Source organism: Cokeromyces recurvatus (genome assembly GCF_025118155.1).
Source record: "Cokeromyces recurvatus strain NRRL 2243 chromosome Unknown BX663scaffold_18, whole genome shotgun sequence".
Classification (NCBI taxonomy): Eukaryota; Fungi; Mucoromycota; class Mucoromycetes; order Mucorales; family Mucoraceae; genus Cokeromyces; species Cokeromyces recurvatus.
The window spans coordinates 498,262-515,458 of NW_026251404.1; the positions used below are offsets into that span (position 1 = coordinate 498,262).

Consider the following 17,197-nt stretch of genomic DNA (forward strand, 5'->3'; position numbering starts at 1 on the left):
TAGAGACAAGAAAGCTATGCTATGTTATCACTAGGATTGAAGACTAATATTAAAGAACTATTAAATGCTTAAAGTGATAAAAGACAAGTGCATCCTGCTTTTAAACTCGAGTTTATCAATGAATATAGTTTATTCATACATCTTTTTTTTTTATGAAAATAAAAGAAATAGGGAGGGAGGAGAAGGGGCATTTATGAGTTTTTTACACAATATTACAAGTAAAGTTTATATTAGTTTTACTTACCTTCTTTACCTCAAACTCCAGTAGTTATTTTTCCCTGACTTAGTCTTCTGCTATCATGTATTCTTTACCTAAACTATGAGCAAAGAAAAAAAAATGTTGAATATTCTCAGAAAAGAAATACTTTGCATTTATTACTGTTACAGTGACAGAATTGTTCTATTTATCAATATCTTCTTTTTTTGAAGTAATCGAGAACATTCTTCTCTACACTAGCTCTAGCTTATAGAGAGATATTGGTGGTTATTACGATATACTTGGTAGAGTTTTTTTTTTTTTTAAGTCTTTGTTCTTAAATAAGCCATAACATAATGTATAGTATTAGCTAGAGAAGCTTGATGTTAATCAATTAAAGGAGTCTGTATATTATGTTTACTTGTGATTATGATCAAACATAGCAACTATACATTTGTATCTGTATATACATAAAATAAGGCTTTTTAGACACTCTATTTTTCTTTCTATGGCTTGAGGGCCATAATGATACCAAGGTACATAATATACATTCATATAATATATATATATATATATATAAGGGAGGGGAACGTTTAAAGATTGTTGGTTCTGATATATGATCTGACTATAATAGTATCAGATAATAATAATAACACTGTTCTTCCTGTATCTACTACCGTTGCTTGGTAGAATGTAGTCATAAAACATCATTATTCATGCTACTGCTGCTACTGCTACTACTGTTGCTGTAAAAAGAAAAAAAAAAAGGAGTCGCTGGCGTAGTACAAAAAACAAGAATAAATAAAAAAATTAAGGGTTCATTTGATTTGGTGGGGAACCCTTGAAGTGATTCGATTCCACAGCCTAGGCTTGGGCTAAATATGCTGCGAATTCTAGTCACTCTCCAAACACCCGTGTTACTTTCATCAGAAATAGAGGATACACATAGGGCTATATTTACTATAGGCACCCCACTTATACCACCACCACCACTATTTATATTTACAACTACAATCCTACTACCAACACATCCTTACTAATATTAATAATCACTACACAATACCAGTATTATCTACTGCCACTACCACTATCACTACTACTACTACTACTAACTACTTTGACTTGCTTTCGTTTTTTTTTGTAATACTTATCGTTGGATTATGGAACAGTCTATAATATATAAATGTATGTGAACAGGAAAAAAAAAATATCACTAATTTGTTTCTTTTATTCATGTAATGCATACTAACGTGTGAGATCACACATTTTACTCTTATTATCTTCTTCTCCTAGCTTTTGAATTATTATGAATTATAATTTTACGTTATTGATAAATGCTTATCACCAACTTGAAGTTATTTGTCACGATCTAACACCAAATAAATTTTTATAATAATTCAACGATCATCAAAATAAGGTAATCAGGGTTAATTACACTTTATTTAATTCTAGTTTTAAAATACCTAGACAAATAATAGTATATATAAAAAAAGGGGGGATTTTAGGTTATTTATATTATACTTCTTCATGATCTATAAATCTAAAGATATTGTACCTTTTATTAATAAAACGAATACTTTTCTGTTTCCTTTCTCTATAAAAGATATCCGTGTATTCTTATATAAATCCTCATTATTTAACACCATAAATAAAGTAATCGACTTTCATACCTAGTGTTCGATCTCGCTTACTTATTGTAGCCTTTTAATATAATATCTGTAATTTTATTTTTATTGTGTATTCTGACATCTTAATCAAAATATCATATAATTGCTTGTAATGATAATGTGATGTGCTTGAAAATATTCCCTTTTTTTTTTATGATTGAATACTATTCAATGTATTATGTACATTTAGTTAATTTTATTTATCAATATGTCATATATAAACACATATATGAATTTATTAAAAGTAAGGTTCTATAATCTTATGTTTAGATAGACATTAATTATGATAAATGTATTGGTGTTAATGATATATAAGACGTAAAAGGGCAATATATTTGTAATAAAATTAAGTATTGAATATCTCTAAATACATGTTTTTATTTTTCATTTTTTACGCTTGATGTACAACAGCAATATTATTTATAGTAAACTTAGATCTGTCACTTTTAATATCTGCTATCCCTTATGTTGTATAATAAAAATAATAAAAAAAACACGCGCACAGTTAAAATTAAATCTTTTTGTCCTTAATGTGCTACCCTATTCATTAATTAAAAAGACTTGTACAACATACCACTTTACCATTGTTTATTAAATTATCCCTTTAAACACCAATTATAAATGTGTTAATAAAGGTATGTTTAAAAGAATTTGCTTTTTGCAAGTTAAAAGCATATTTTTATGTGTATGTATAGCTAGTCATCTTTATAAGCATACAAGTGTATACATATGTATCCTATAATAAAATGAAATTGATACAGTCCTTTTTTTTTAAAAAAAAAGACTTACTAAAATTAATAAAGACTCTAGTTTATTGTCCTACGAAATTCAATTAAGTTACCAAGTATAGAAAGAGAATGGCTGTATAATTTTTTACTTACTATAGCATATACATTGCGTATTTTTTTTCCATTATATATATTCATGTTTGTAAAGTATTAAAGGATGTTACAATAGATTATGTTCAAGTGTATGTGCTTATATCTAAGGATAACTTTTTTTTTCATTAATAATTTTATTCCATAGGATATAAACTAAATAGTTAACAACAACAACAACAACAAAAAAAGAGTTTATACTACTGTGTTATTAAAAGTCGATCTAAAATTAAACTAAAAATAATTTTTATTTGCTCCAATTCAAATGGAGGATATTATTTAGTGTAACAGCCATAGTATAGATCTACTTACCCTATAGCACTTTCGTCATAGACTAATATAACTACTAATTGTATAGTAGCATAGATATAGTAGCTACTCTAGTAAACAATAATAATTTGTATGGAATATAACATAAAAAAAGTTTATTAACAGGAGCTGATATATAATAAAAGACAGAAAGAATAACATAATATTTTACACATAAAGGATATACATATAAATAATATTGATTGCGCACATATAAGTGTATACACACATATATATATATATATATTTGATTAACAGTAATAATGATACCGCGACATTTCTATATGATCATTATTTACAGACTTTCCAGAAATACTGTATTTATCAGTAGTATTTGTTGTAGAAAGAGATGATAATGAAGAAGTCCATGACTGTTGACGATGACTATCATGTTTTCTTACAAATGAATACAAAGGAATTGTGCTATCACTGATAACATAAGCTGGATTAGAAGATGAGTAGTAGCAGTTATAAGATGGGTAACGATAATAACGAGAACGAGATGCTATATGTGTTCTATAATGTTGCATCATATTATCTTGACGAGAGAATTTACTTGAGCATCCTGGATGCAGGCAATTGTAATTTTTTTCGCCTGTATGAATCCTATAATGTCTAGCAAGATGACCACTTATATATATAGCATAATATTCTGTTAAATATATGTGCATATAATAAATATACATATATATATATACATATATATATATACCTAGTTGTAAAGCTTTTTTGACAGCTTGGTTCTGTACAATGGTATTTGCGTTTGTTTATCTCTATTTGGTTTTTACTTTTAATTGACTGTGGAAGAAAGTCATCATTTAACAAATTAAATCTTCTTCCCTTCGAATCAGTAATAAATAAAAAATTATGAGCCATTCCTATTCCTTTTTCTTTAGAAAGAAAAATAAGAGAGAGAAAGGGAGAGGGGGAGGGAAAGAGGGGATTAGAGAAAAAAAAAGAGTTGGAGTTAAATATGAGATATTGTTACACTATATTGTTGTAACATCACCCACCTATTTGAGGATATCTAGATTAAACCCAATATTTTCTAGACTAAATAATATTTGTAAATACTCCACGTCTTTCATACTTTTGTTTCACAAAATAATTTGACAAGTTTGCTACTGTAAGTTTAAATTTTCATGAGTATTTTAGAATTAGTTTATAGGTCTACAATAATCCTCAAATGGGCGCAAGATAAGATTTAACTCTTCAGTTTTGTCCGGACTGAATCAAGCAAAATAATAGATAAAGAGAGAGAGAGAGTATGAACTACAGAGTATAAGTTTATATTATGTGGAGAAAGAAGATGAATGGAGTCAATCTAGAAGCCTTGCCTTTGTCCAGGTTTGAATAGAATTGAAGATATTGGTTGATTATAGAAGAGGTAGTCAAGCTCAGATAAAATGATACAAACTATGATCTATTGTATTATGCATATATATATTTGTGCACAATACATCTAGTAGATTGAGGCTTCTCACAAAGAAGCAAAATTAAAGAGGTAAAGATAGACAATTCCTTAAACGTTTCTAGTATATGTGATTATTAGGGCATCAGTAAACATGTGGATTATAGTAATATAGTGTTTAGCTAAAAGCTGAGAAATACAAACGGAATATCTGTTGGATAACTATCCAGCCTTTAAATGTTACGTCGCATAGCTTCCAATCCATAACCTTACAAACAATAAAAAACCCACCGAGTTACTTGTCATAGCCCTTTTAAAGTCTTTTTTATATCCTTATTGTTAATTTTGATGATACTAAGATTCTATTGCTAATCAAATCTATAAATAAGTTATACAGTTACGAAAAGTTGAATATCCTCTATAATATTCAAATTTAGCTGCTTATTTAAGTATAATACTTACCCTTTATAAGTCTGATATTGTACCTGATTTATTTCAATTGTGATAATACTGCTTACTTTTACTATTCCTAAAATTAGTTGTAGTCAATAACGACAAAAATAAATAAGAAAGAAAGAAGAGAGTTACGTCCTAGAAAATCAATTAAAAATTCCTCAACTATTTATTACTATTGTTCAGCTACTAAGAGGACACTTTACTAATTCCTTATTTTCTTTTTGCCTTCGTTATCATTTAATGCAAGTTATCATACATGCTTTAATACTTCATCTAATATGAGTCCAATTGCTTTAGATGGATACATACACTATTTTCTGTTTTATTTCTATGGTAAGTTTTTTTTTTTTTTTTTTTTTTTTTTTTTTTTTTTTTTTTTTTTCATAAATAAAATTATATATTATATTTAGCCGAAGCAAGAAGTCTGTATTACTGACATATATCACTTCATGTTTAAATATTAGCCAATTAGATTCGATTTGTGATTTTTTTTTTCCTTCTAGCAAAAAAAGTAGACAAATTGTATATATGCATCCTATTTTATTTTATTTTATTTTTTGCATTTATTGCTTAAAATAATGCAAAGAAAGAGATTAAATAATCCTGTTATTTATCATGACAATGGCTGCTGACCTATGCCAACAAATAAATGCATTAAAACAAAAAACAAAAAGAGTAAATTTCGTTTTTAATTAGCGGACTTTTTTTTATTTTATTTTTTTTTATTCTCTCTTTTCTTCTTCTATAATTCTTTATTATAATAATAATATGGCTACTTCTAGACAACAACAGCAGCAACAAGGACAAAATAAGACATACCAGTTTAAATTGGTTCTTTTAGGTACTATCATCAGAACCCCTTTTTTGTTTTTCTCTTTTAGCATCTTTCACTATTAACTCATTCTTTACATTAGGCGAATCTGCCGTTGGAAAGTCAAGGTATAGTAATAATAAAGAAGAAGAAATAGATGTTCATGTTTATAGTTCATCACTTTTTTTTTTTTTTATTTCTATGCAGTCTTGTCATGCGTTTCGTAAAAAATCATTTCGATGAATATCGAGAAAGCACAATTGGAGGTATTTCTAACTAACTAAATATCTATCTATCTATTTATCAATGTTATATATTTATATTCGCATTGCAATTTTTAGCTGCTTTTCTCGCACAAACAGTTACTTTGGACGATAATACAACTGTAAAATTTGAAATTTGGTAAAAATCATCCCTCTCTCTCTATATCTATATCTATATATATACATATTCTGTTCTTCTTCTTTACTTTACTTTAACGCTGTATATTAGGGATACAGCTGGTCAAGAGAGATATAAAAGTTTAGCGCCTATGTATTATCGTAATGCTAATTGTGCTATTGTAGTTTATGATATCACACAAGCTGTAAGGATAATAATTAAAGAAAAAAAAAAGGAAAAAAAAAAGGGATATAATCATATTTCGTTAGTCTTCCTTGGAAAAAGCAAAAGCTTGGGTAAATGAATTACAACGTCAAGCTGACCCTAATATTGTTATTGCTTTAGCGGGAAATAAGTCTGATTTAGAAGCAAGAAGGGCTATTGAAACAAAGGTAAAAAAAAAAGAGCAGTATATGAATGGTATGACAATAAACTATTTATTCATTATTTATAGACTGCACAAGAATATGCTGATGAAGTGGGATCATTATTTTTTGAAACTTCAGCAAAGACAGCTCACAATGTGAATGAATTATTTAATGCTATTGCAAAGCGCATGCCTCTGGATCAATTAGCTGATAATTCGCGTAGAAGAGGTGGCTTAAATAGTAATCAAGGCGTTGATTTAAGTAATAATAACAATAACAATAGCAATAGTTGCGCATGTAAGAAGCTTAAATGTATACATTTGTATGTTAGTTTTGGTTACTCAATTATTTTTATATTTATAAAGGTTAATTTGTTACCCTCCCCCCCACCCAGTAAGAAGAAAGTATTTATACAAGAATAAAATAAATACAATACAATACAATGTATTTGTGTATACATGCATACATTTAGCATAAGCTTTATTTTTACCAGTTAGAGCCTCCATTAGTAGCATAATGATGACCTGCACCTCCACCCATTTGTAATACTTTTTTTCCACGATAATGACCACGCAATCTAGATCTTTCCTCTACAGCAGCTAATGATAATATAATTTTTATTTTTTAAGTAGTTTGTTACTTTGTTTAATTTAGTATTTCATTTACCTTGACGTGCTGCTGCTTCTTCTCTTTCTTCATAATTTAATACAAGCTTCTTTAGCTGTTGTTTTTCTTCTCTTTCAGCTTCTTGTTTAGTTCGTGTACTCACTGCTAACACAGAATCGGATGGTATTTCCATGACTTTAGTCTGTTGTCGATTACCTTTCTTAGTTAATAATGTAAATGCCATTTTATCTGTTGCTGGCTTATTCATATCTTGTGCTATCGTACGACGATCTTGAGATCCTCTAAGATTCATTGGGATAGGTACATCTAACATGGCTGCCTTCTTTTCAAATTTACGTGACTCAATACTTTCACTCATCATTTTACTAAACTCTCTTTCAAATTCTTCTTCTTCTTCTCTTGAGAGCTGTTCTTTCTTTGTCTTCAATACGACTACATTATCATCATCATCACCATCACCATCCTCCTCCTCATCGTCACCTATAGCATTGACTTCACTGCCTGTTAACGTATTATCATTCTCGTTTTCATCTTTGTTTGCTTCATCTAACAAATCTAAATCTTCTTCTTCATCACTTGAAGATGAATCAGATCCTTCACTTTCTTCAAATCCATCTTCTAATAACGCCTTTCCACTTACATCAGCGCCTTGAACTGATTTAAGTTGCTCTAAAAGCATACGATCTACTGCTTCATTTGCTTCTTCATAGTTTCCAAATAAGTTTAATTGAGGTCGTAGCATTTCAAAGGTGTCTGATATCATAAAATCAACATCCATGGGTGGTTTATTTTTACTCAAAATATACATCTACATTAGCTGGTTAATAATAGCAAAAAAAAAATAAAATAAAATAAAATAAAATAAAATAAAATAAACTAAGAATAACTCGATAGTCATTACCTGGAAAAAGGTCAAGAAATTATCCAACTTCTTTTTAGAAGTACCTCTATCAAAGCACATACCACATGTATCAAGTAATGTACAACAGAGACGAATACGGAAGAAATCATTGGGTGCATCGATAGGACAAAATCTTTCTCTTGCAGGTCTTCCAAATTCTATAATAAAATAAAACTTTGTACTTACAAAAAAAAAAAAAAGAATAGTATTATATTATTTTAACTTTCTTTACCATGACCAAAAGTGACAATAGAATACAAAGTATCAAAGATAAGAGGTGACTCAATCATACGATAATTATACAATTCTCCCAAATATTTTGCTACTGCGATACGTCTTTGGTTATGCTTGAATATATTTTGTTCTAATCCTATACGTATCTCTTCTATTACGCTATCCACCACTTGAACTCCAAAATCTGAATGATACCTATTTAAACCACTAGCTAAAATAGCCATCAAATGAATATTGCCAAATTTAACTTTCCAGATTTTTTGAAATATTTTAATAAGCCATCCACGAACTTGTAGATCTTCCCAATGTAACTTGCGTAATTGCTTCAAAACTTTATCAAGTGTCTTTTTACAGAGATCTTCATAAATCAGTTTACGAATATAGAGTTCCATCGTTGATCTCTCTTTGATTTGTATAGCTGGTTTATCAGGTGGATTGGCTTGATAGTAAGCATTTTCAACCATTAAGGCATATCGACTATCTAAATGTTGTACATTTTTCTTTCTCATCACTGTTTCTAACATAGTACTCATGCGTACATTTGTTTCTGGTGTCCTCAGCAAGAATCGACCACATGTCTCTAATAAATTACAGACAATATCAATGTTATGATTTGTAAAATCATCCAGTGCAACCTTAAAGACATGGAAGATAGTATGTGAAGGTGTAACTCGGAATTTGGCTAACTCAGATAAAAATCGAATATTCTTGATACGAGTCTCCAATAAATCTTGTGTCTTTCTTCTCTGAAGACTCTTAAATTCATATGTTAAGGCTGTAATAGCCATCTCACCTACATCTGGGAAATGCTGATTAAGTGTAGCAATTAATCGAGAATAATAAGGCAAGAGGTCAAGACGTTGTCTATGTACATTCAGTAACGCTTTTACAAGCTTCTTTCGAGCATTCTTGTTGTTCATGTAGCAGAAGTCGACAGCAGCACTATCAATTAAGTCACGATTACCGCAGGTTGATAAACGGGTTATTAAGCTGTCTAATTGAATTGTCTGTGTTGTCATAGCAGGCTTTGATGAATCCTCTCCATCTTCAGCGGTTGTATTCTCAATTACTTCATTTAAGATATTTTCAGGATCCTCCAAATCTTCATCTTCTTCATTTAATCTAGAGTTAGTATTCTCTTCTTCGTCTTCTTCTACTACTTCATCCTCTTCTGGCTTCTCCTCTACTTCACTCGTCGTTTCCTTTTTAGTAGTTGGTTGAGACTCAAAAAAGACCTCAGGGACAAGAACACGAAGGTCAGGTAAGTCCTCATAAAATTTACGAGCATCATCATCCTCCCAAATACCATTACCCAAATTTTCTTTGCCATCATTGAAGGAATTTCCTGCATTTATACTTATGATTGATTGTTTTGTTTGAACTTCATCTACAGGAAGATCTGGCATATCAAGATCTAAAGCATCCGATAATGTTTGAGTATGATTTAATAGCTTTTCATATATCTTCTGTGCCTTTTCAAATCTTTGTTTCTTTTCTTCTGATAATTCTCCACGAGAAAACAAAACTTCATTATTATGTCGTTCCATCTTTTGAATTGCTTTATGCATCTTGACTAGATGAACTTCAACAGATTTATAATATGACTGAAATAGATTCATTAACATAGCATGAATATCTGGTGTGACAACAGAATCTGGGTCAACTGTAAAAATAGGTATTGCTTCATTATGTTGTTCAGCTGCTGCACGCTGCTTTCGAGGTACAATATTTAATATACTTTGCCCGTAATTCTTAAGAAATGAAGCTACTAAAGGAATATTGATATGTTGCTCCATATCATTTGAAAGCATATCCTTCAATACCTTGTACACAAATCCTCCTTGATCTGTATATTTTTTTGAAGCTGACTGTTGTAGTTGTTGTTGTTGCTGCTGCTGCTGTTGTTGTTGTTGTTGTTGTTGTGTTTGCTTCTGTCTATCACCCAAGAGCCCTGCAACAGCATCTCGATGAGTGTCAATTCCTCCTACGTTGATAGTTGCTAAAGTAGGGACGCCTTCTTCTACATATCGTAAAACATGAACAAGCCAGAGCTCACATATTATACGTAAATAAGTACGCTGTTTTATAATTCGAGCTGATTCTTCTTTTTCCTTTTGCTCAGCACTTAAAGACGCTAAATATTGTTTTGTTGGTACTTGCAATACTTTAGCTAACTGATAAGATAGTAATAGAGTAAATGAATCTGGAAATCTTTGATGAAGTGCAGAGACAACCTAATCACAAATTTAATATTTCTCTCTCTTTTTTTTAAAAAAAGAAAAAACAAACGAACACAAATGATAATTACCTCAACACATGCTGCAATATCATTGCTAGATTTACATTTCAACATGCCCTCCATAACACCACTAACAATCTCTGAGATATATTTCTCAAGACTCAATTTTTTAATATCATTGAGCAGTTGGGTACGCATATCTGTACCTAATGAAGTTTTACATTTCTTGATGAATGTTGTGTTCTTCTTAATATTGCTGTCAAGACTTTTAGGTGTTTCTAAAATTAAATAAAACAAATAAATAAAAAAATGAATGATTGTATTTATGATAATTGCTGATGATGCTATTACCTTCTTTCCCTCTTGCCCATGCAAGCTTATTTAATCGTCGAAGTTCTTTCTTTGTTTCATCCATCTTGATAGAGAGAAAAAAGAATATGATTAGAAATAGGCTGCGAAATTTATGTTATTTATTAATTTTTTCGTGACTTGTTCGTTAAATATATTGAAGATTTTCAACATAATATTCAAAATTTAACAAAAGTGGATGTTGACCAAATCTTGATGAGTGATCATGATGATGATTATTTTGATTTGATTTGATATGCAATATATGCCGATTAATAACTTTTATTCTTTGAAATTAAATAAGATCTGTACTGGTAATATCTTTTCCCCGTCACCTTCTCCAACTATTTTCAGTAATTTCCTTAGAGACTTATACTGTTAATACAATCACAAATGATACTTTTATTCCTTCTACGTCTACTCCACATAATAATGAAAATAACCATAAAAGTAAAAGTATGATATACAAAATAATAATAATAAAAGTCTAAACCATTATAAATGTAGTCTTTTTTTTTTTCAACTTTTAAATAAAGACTACTACTATGCAAAAATGTAAATTTTGGTAGTGTTAGCACAGTGTTAATTTGTGTAGTATTATGAGGTCTTATACTTTGTATTGTGCAAGCTTGCATTTCTTTACATAGTCAAAAAGACAAACTTGCAGAGTACTATGCAAATTCATCTAGGCTTTAGTTATTCAATTTATTCTAATTTATATCTTCATTACAAAAAGAGATATTTATACTGTTCCTGAGCAACAGGTAGAGCTTTGAAAGAGAAAAAAATTTTTTGTTGTTATAAAAATACATTTCCTTCTTTATATTTGGTATATAGTAACATGTTATATATCATCCTTCTTATCTCCCTTTTAGTCTTTATAAGATTCCTTTACAGCCATTGTAATCATTGGAATAGAACTGATTCATTTTAATGTACATTAAAAATCTAATATTTATTTATAAAGAATAAAATAAGTCTATATTTAAAGTTTCTTGATCATGATATGATCTGTATCTTCTTGTGAACCTAATTTAAATGTATGGCTTCCCACTTTATAGAAACCTTGACGTGTATAAAAGCTAATAGCTGAAGGATTATGCTCCCAAACACCTAACCACATTGTTTGCTTGCCTAACTGACGGGCTTTTTCAAGACTTGAGTTCAAAAGTGCTTTACCAACCCCTTTACCAATATATCGTTTATCCACATAGATTCTTTGAAGCTCAATAGCATCGGGATCTTGAATAAAGTCATACACATCCTTGTTTTGTCTTAATTGACAAAAACCTATAGGTGAATCATTTTCCGTATCATATGCCATGAATGTAGACATGGAGGGATCAGCTAATTCCTTTGTTTGAATTTCTACTGTGTAACTTTCATCAAGATAAGCTTGCATATTAGAGGCTGTATTAGCATCAGAAAAGGTATCAGAAAATAATCTTCTGCCCAAGTCTGATAATGTTTGAGCATAACTTGAGTCTGTTATTTCTCTAACTTGGATTGTCATATTTTTTTTTTTTTCAATGGGTATGTTTATATATAAGTAAAACTTAGTCTAAAAAATAAAAAAGTAAAATTGAAACATTTACAAACCAAATACTTTATATAGTATATTCTTGATGAATTTTGTCAAATAAAAGAAAGCAGTGATAATCTCTTCTGATGATAATCTTGTTAGGACGATGAGGATTTGTTCGAGAATTTTCTATGTCATAAATTTTACTGATTTTCTTGGTTAATTTTTTTGTTTTTTTTTGAATCTTTTGCCAAATGATGATTATGATCGTTAACAATTTTACAAATACAATAAATAAAAGGAAGAAGAAAGACTAATCTCTTTAAAATTAATAACCAAGTTAGACCTTATCTATTTTGAAAATTTGATAGTAGTATTTTGTACTGTATCTTGGTAGATAAGCTAATAACAGAGTTATGCATATAGTCATACGTAACATTTTATATTAAGAAATTCGAATGGCTGTTTATTATCATAAAAAGATTTATATATACTATAACCAAAGCGATATAACAAAGTATATCATTTGATGTTCCAATATAGTTTATCTATAATAATAATAGTAAATGTTAATATGAAAAGTAGTCCCTTTTTTTTTCCTGTTTATATACATATATATTATAGACTGTTCCATAATCCAACGATAAGTATTACAAAAAAAAAACGAAAGCAAGTCAAAGTAGTTAGTAGTAGTAGTAGTAGTGATAGTGGTAGTGGCAGTAGATAATACTGGTATTGTGTAGTGATTATTAATATTAGTAAGGATGTGTTGGTAGTAGGATTGTAGTTGTAAATATAAATAGTGGTGGTGGTGGTATAAGTGGGGTGCCTATAGTAAATATAGCCCTATGTGTATCCTCTATTTCTGATGAAAGTAACACGGGTGTTTGGAGAGTGACTAGAATTCGCAGCATATTTAGCCCAAGCCTAGGCTGTGGAATCGAATCACTTCAAGGGTTCCCCACCAAATCAAATGAACCCTTAATTTTTTTATTTATTCTTGTTTTTTGTACTACGCCAGCGACTCCTTTTTTTTTTCTTTTTACAGCAACAGTAGTAGCAGTAGCAGCAGTAGCATGAATAATGATGTTTTATGACTACATTCTACCAAGCAACGGTAGTAGATACAGGAAGAACAGTGTTATTATTATTATCTGATACTATTATAGTCAGATCATATATCAGAACCAACAATCTTTAAACGTTCCCCTCCCTTATATATATATATATATATATTATATGAATGTATATTATGTACCTTGGTATCATTATGGCCCTCAAGCCATAGAAAGAAAAATAGAGTGTCTAAAAAGCCTTATTTTATGTATATACAGATACAAATGTATAGTTGCTATGTTTGATCATAATCACAAGTAAACGTAATATACAGACTCCTTTAATTGATTAACATCAAGCTTCTCTAGCTAATACTATACATTATGTTATGGCTTATTTAAGGAAAAAAATTGTACATTTGCTTCTTCTTGGAATATTTTTTTTCTACGTTTTTGTTCTAATAATTATAATCTTTGAAAAATAGAACAGTTGTACTTATATTTCTTCCATCGCAAGTTAATACATGTATACCTATATTCAATAAAATTTGAAGTATTCCAGAAGCCGTCGTATTTTGTAGTTACAGAATAAAAACTATACTAATCCATAGCACTAAAGCATGTAAATAGAATGAACTAAATTAGCTAGTCATTAGTCTTTCAGAAAATGGTTATTAATAACGAGTATTAAAATAAGAATAACTATCGGTTATGATAGACATCTTCATATTTCAAGTAGCTCCCACTATATTTATAAAATTGTATTGGTGTTTGATTTATTTGTCCATTATGTTCATTTATTTTAAAATATGTTAAATAGATGTGCATAAGCTTTTAATTAGTTAACTTGATAATTTAATGTTTATAATGCATTCATATACATGAATTGAAATGGAAAAAAAAAAGCTTTGAAGATATAAAACATTGAGTATTGATTCAAGGGCAGTTATTGCGTCATTTCTATCATTACCATATAAGGATCGTATACCAGCTTTTTTTTTTATATCTTCACACTGTTAACCCCTCCCCCCAGACTGGATTTTATTTTATTTTTTTGTAAATAAATTTATTATTGTCCGTCAACGAAATATTCTTTTTCTCTTGAAACTCTCTCCCCTCTCTATTTATTTATTTTAATATGCTTCGTACTGCTGCTCTTCGTACACGTGTTAATGCTACTCGTATTATTGGTCGTCGTAATGCTTCGACTAATATTGCAATTCAAAACATCGAAACTCGTTGGAAGACCCTTTCCACTGCTGAACAAAACACAATCGCTAAGCAACTTGAAGAAGCACAAAAGGGTGATTGGAAATCTCTTTCTCTTGATGAAAAGAAAGCTGCTTGTGAGTTTTGATCAAGTCAATTAGTTTATTTTATTTTAAATTTTTTTTTGTTATTATTTATTTGAAATAATTAGATTACATTGCCTTTGGTGCCCATGGTCCTCGTGAGCCCTTAACTAAGCCTGGCCATGGTATGAAAGTTTTAGCTGGTGTTACTGGTGTTCTTGCTGCTTCTGGAGTTCTTTTCTATCTCATTCGTCTAGGTGGTAAGTAGATTTATTTGAGATAAAAAAAAAATTAGCGGGTTGTATCTGAGAGGATTGGTGGGGGGGAGGGGTCAAGGAAAAGCGGGGAAAATATTAATTTGTATTCATGTAAAAATTAGCCCAAGAAACACCTAAAACAGTTAGCAGAGAATGGCAAGAAGCTACAAATGAATATCTTAAGAGCCAAAATTCCAATCCTGTCACTGGTATTTCTTCAGAAGGTTACAAAGGAACTGGCTATGTCACCAAATTCTAATAAACAGCTTATTAATTTTATATTCTATTTTACTGTAAAAAAAAAAAAAAAAAAAGAAACAAAGAAAGCCATATAACGTTTTAGATTATTTATTTTCTTTCAATTCTATAAAAAGAAGAAGTTAAATCTTTATTTCATAAAATAGTAATAATAACTGGATCAAAAAATAAAAAAAAAAGAAAGAAAGGGAGAATCCATGAAAACAGTTGCATTTAAAAATTTACTTTATTTAGAATTTTTGTATGTTGTTAAAGGAAGAAAAGGGACTGTCCTCTATAGTTGACGACGGAAACTGAATTCTTATATACACATTTTTTTTTTCAGAGAAATAATAGCACACAATTTTTTTTTTTTTTTTTTTTTTTTTTAATAGATCTACTAAAACATCATGGCACAACAACAAGTGAATATCACTGATCTCGATTTACCTGCACTTCAACAAGTGAAGACTCAATTAGAAGAAGTTAGTTTCAACACATTACTTTTTTTTTTTTTTTTAATTGAATGAACTTGTATTTGAATTTATAGGAATTAAGTCATTTAACTCAATCTTACAGTAAACTTAAAGGTGTACAATCAAGATTCTCTGATTGTGTTGATAGTGTTGAAGCTTTAAAAGTTGAAAAACCAGATGGTATATATGTATATACAAATATATAACTATATATTTATGATTTCTAACGCGCTTAACTTTTTTTTAATTAGACAAAACAATCCTTGTACCTCTCACATCATCTATATCCTTTTTTATATACAAAATAATGATTTACGTTATAAAATAGTAATATCCTTAACCTATACATACCTTTATGTTCCAGGTAAATTAAGTAATGTTCAAAAAGTCATTGTCGATGTTGGAACAGGCTATTATGTTGAAAAGGTAATTTATATGATGAATAAAATAAAAATAGACTAACCTTTTATTTATTTATTAAAAGTCTGTTAGTGACGCTTCCAAGTTCTACAAGGACAAGGTTGGATATGTGAAAAAGAATTTAGGCACATTAGAAAAGACGATTACAGACAAACAGGGCTCATTAAGAGGTAAAGAGAAAAGAAATTGTTTATAGACATATTCATTGCTAATATTTGTATTTAAGCTATTGTTAATGTTATGCAAGATAAAATTCAACAACAAAAATAAACAAATGGATGTATTAAACTAATATTAATAAAAATGGATTCTCGAGTAATTAAAATAAACTCATTCATCAAAATCTAGGGACGACTAGATTCTTTTATGACTTTTATTACTGCTATTCAAGTCCACTTTTATGGCATGTACTCTACTCAATTTTTAATGTAATTACGACTAAAATGAGAAAATTGGTGTTTGTGTGTTCTATAGTACTTTGAAGTTTTCCTGCTAAACATACATATGACTATACTTGAATCATTACTTTTTATGAGCAAGACATGCTTCTCTATAATAACATCTTTTTGAGCTCAATAGAGTTATTAATTACAAGTTGCTAGTAACCTTCTCCTATCAAATAACTATACATTTAAGAAAAGACAATATATAATAATACTTGACAATGATTAAATAAATAGTAAATATCAGATACTGGTACACTTTTTTTTTATAATATATTTCTCGGTAAAAATGTTTTTTCGTACTTGTAAAATAAATTGAGAAACAAAAAAAAATATATATATATATAAAAATCCAGGTACAATCTTTTAAACTACAAATATCGTTTCAACAACAAATAAAATAAAGCAATCCATTTTTTTTTTTAGCTTTCAAATATCGAGTAACCAATAAATGTAATCGAGATACTTTTACCTTATTTACGTTTTTTTTTTTTCAATGTCATTTTCAAGCTTTTATTTGTTTAGAATCACCTGTTTAACTACAATAGCATTTATACTCCGCTTTTCCTTTCCTTCTTAAGCATATTTTATTATAGTCGCAATTAAGCTTACATGTTTATTGTTAAAAGTATCTCAAAATTACTTCAGTATTGAAATATCAATAAAGAT

At 29.2% G+C, this 17,197-nt stretch overlaps 6 protein-coding genes across 6 annotated transcripts; 3 read left to right on the top strand and 3 right to left on the bottom strand.

Moving 5' to 3' along the window:
• Positions 1-3,553: 3,553 nt before the first annotated feature.
• On the bottom strand, positions 3,554-3,785 carry BX663DRAFT_399933 (uncharacterized protein; the record flags this gene model as incomplete). Its single annotated transcript, XM_051522204.1, has 2 exons — positions 3,554-3,680; positions 3,763-3,785. Coding segments are annotated over 2 exons (150 nt in total), but the record flags the coding sequence as incomplete, so codon positions are not given.
• A 1,900-nt stretch (positions 3,786-5,685) lies between these two features.
• BX663DRAFT_487654 (ras family-domain-containing protein) lies at positions 5,686-6,847 on the top strand (the record flags this gene model as incomplete). Its single annotated transcript, XM_051524765.1, has 8 exons — positions 5,686-5,758; positions 5,832-5,856; positions 5,936-5,994; positions 6,070-6,130; positions 6,221-6,314; positions 6,379-6,501; positions 6,564-6,774; positions 6,843-6,847. The coding sequence occupies 8 exons, from the start codon at positions 5,686-5,688 to the stop codon at positions 6,845-6,847; spliced, it is 651 nt and encodes a 216-aa protein (XP_051381497.1).
• A 116-nt stretch (positions 6,848-6,963) lies between these two features.
• BX663DRAFT_553301 (armadillo-type protein) lies at positions 6,964-10,893 on the bottom strand (the record flags this gene model as incomplete). Its single annotated transcript, XM_051531438.1, has 6 exons — positions 6,964-7,076; positions 7,144-7,912; positions 8,006-8,163; positions 8,238-10,473; positions 10,548-10,756; positions 10,830-10,893. 6 exons carry the CDS (start codon positions 10,891-10,893, stop codon positions 6,964-6,966), a joined length of 3,549 nt encoding a protein of 1,182 aa, XP_051381498.1.
• An 868-nt stretch (positions 10,894-11,761) lies between these two features.
• Positions 11,762-12,459, bottom strand: BX663DRAFT_110458 (acyl-CoA N-acyltransferase). Its single transcript, XM_051521488.1, has one exon. The coding sequence runs from the start codon at positions 12,337-12,339 to the stop codon at positions 11,812-11,814; it is 528 nt and encodes a 175-aa protein (XP_051381499.1). The 5' UTR covers positions 12,340-12,459; the 3' UTR covers positions 11,762-11,811.
• Positions 12,460-14,385: 1,926 nt separating this feature from the next.
• Positions 14,386-15,278, top strand: BX663DRAFT_514688 (cytochrome c oxidase subunit IV). The gene is made up of 3 exons (XM_051528340.1): positions 14,386-14,749; positions 14,824-14,955; positions 15,075-15,278. The coding sequence occupies exons 1-3, from the start codon at positions 14,542-14,544 to the stop codon at positions 15,209-15,211; spliced, it is 477 nt and encodes a 158-aa protein (XP_051381500.1). The 5' UTR covers positions 14,386-14,541; the 3' UTR covers positions 15,212-15,278.
• Positions 15,279-15,567: 289 nt separating this feature from the next.
• Positions 15,568-16,802, top strand: BX663DRAFT_514690 (prefoldin, alpha subunit). Its single transcript, XM_051528341.1, has 6 exons — positions 15,568-15,674; positions 15,740-15,845; positions 15,917-15,948; positions 16,017-16,091; positions 16,150-16,255; positions 16,312-16,802. The coding sequence occupies exons 1-6, from the start codon at positions 15,600-15,602 to the stop codon at positions 16,353-16,355; spliced, it is 438 nt and encodes a 145-aa protein (XP_051381501.1). The 5' UTR covers positions 15,568-15,599; the 3' UTR covers positions 16,356-16,802.
• Positions 16,803-17,197: the final 395 nt, after the last annotated feature.

Bases quoted from the DNA above. Each gene is read 5' to 3' on its own strand.
- BX663DRAFT_110458 (XM_051521488.1), bottom strand. From the start codon at position 12,339: ATGACAATCCAAGTTAGAGAAATAACAGACTCAAGTTATGCTCAAACA.
- BX663DRAFT_514688 (XM_051528340.1), top strand. From the start codon at position 14,542: ATGCTTCGTACTGCTGCTCTTCGTACACGTGTTAATGCTACTCGTATT. The intron at 14,750-14,823 runs GTGAGTTTTGAT...TGAAATAATTAG, and splicing joins TGATGAAAAGAAAGCTGCTT to ATTACATTGCCTTTGGTGCC. The intron at 14,956-15,074 runs GTAAGTAGATTT...TGTAAAAATTAG, and splicing joins CTATCTCATTCGTCTAGGTG to CCCAAGAAACACCTAAAACA.
- BX663DRAFT_514690 (XM_051528341.1), top strand. From the start codon at position 15,600: ATGGCACAACAACAAGTGAATATCACTGATCTCGATTTACCTGCACTT. The intron at 15,675-15,739 runs GTTAGTTTCAAC...TTGAATTTATAG, and splicing joins TGAAGACTCAATTAGAAGAA to GAATTAAGTCATTTAACTCA. The intron at 16,092-16,149 runs GTAATTTATATG...ATTTATTAAAAG, and splicing joins CAGGCTATTATGTTGAAAAG to TCTGTTAGTGACGCTTCCAA.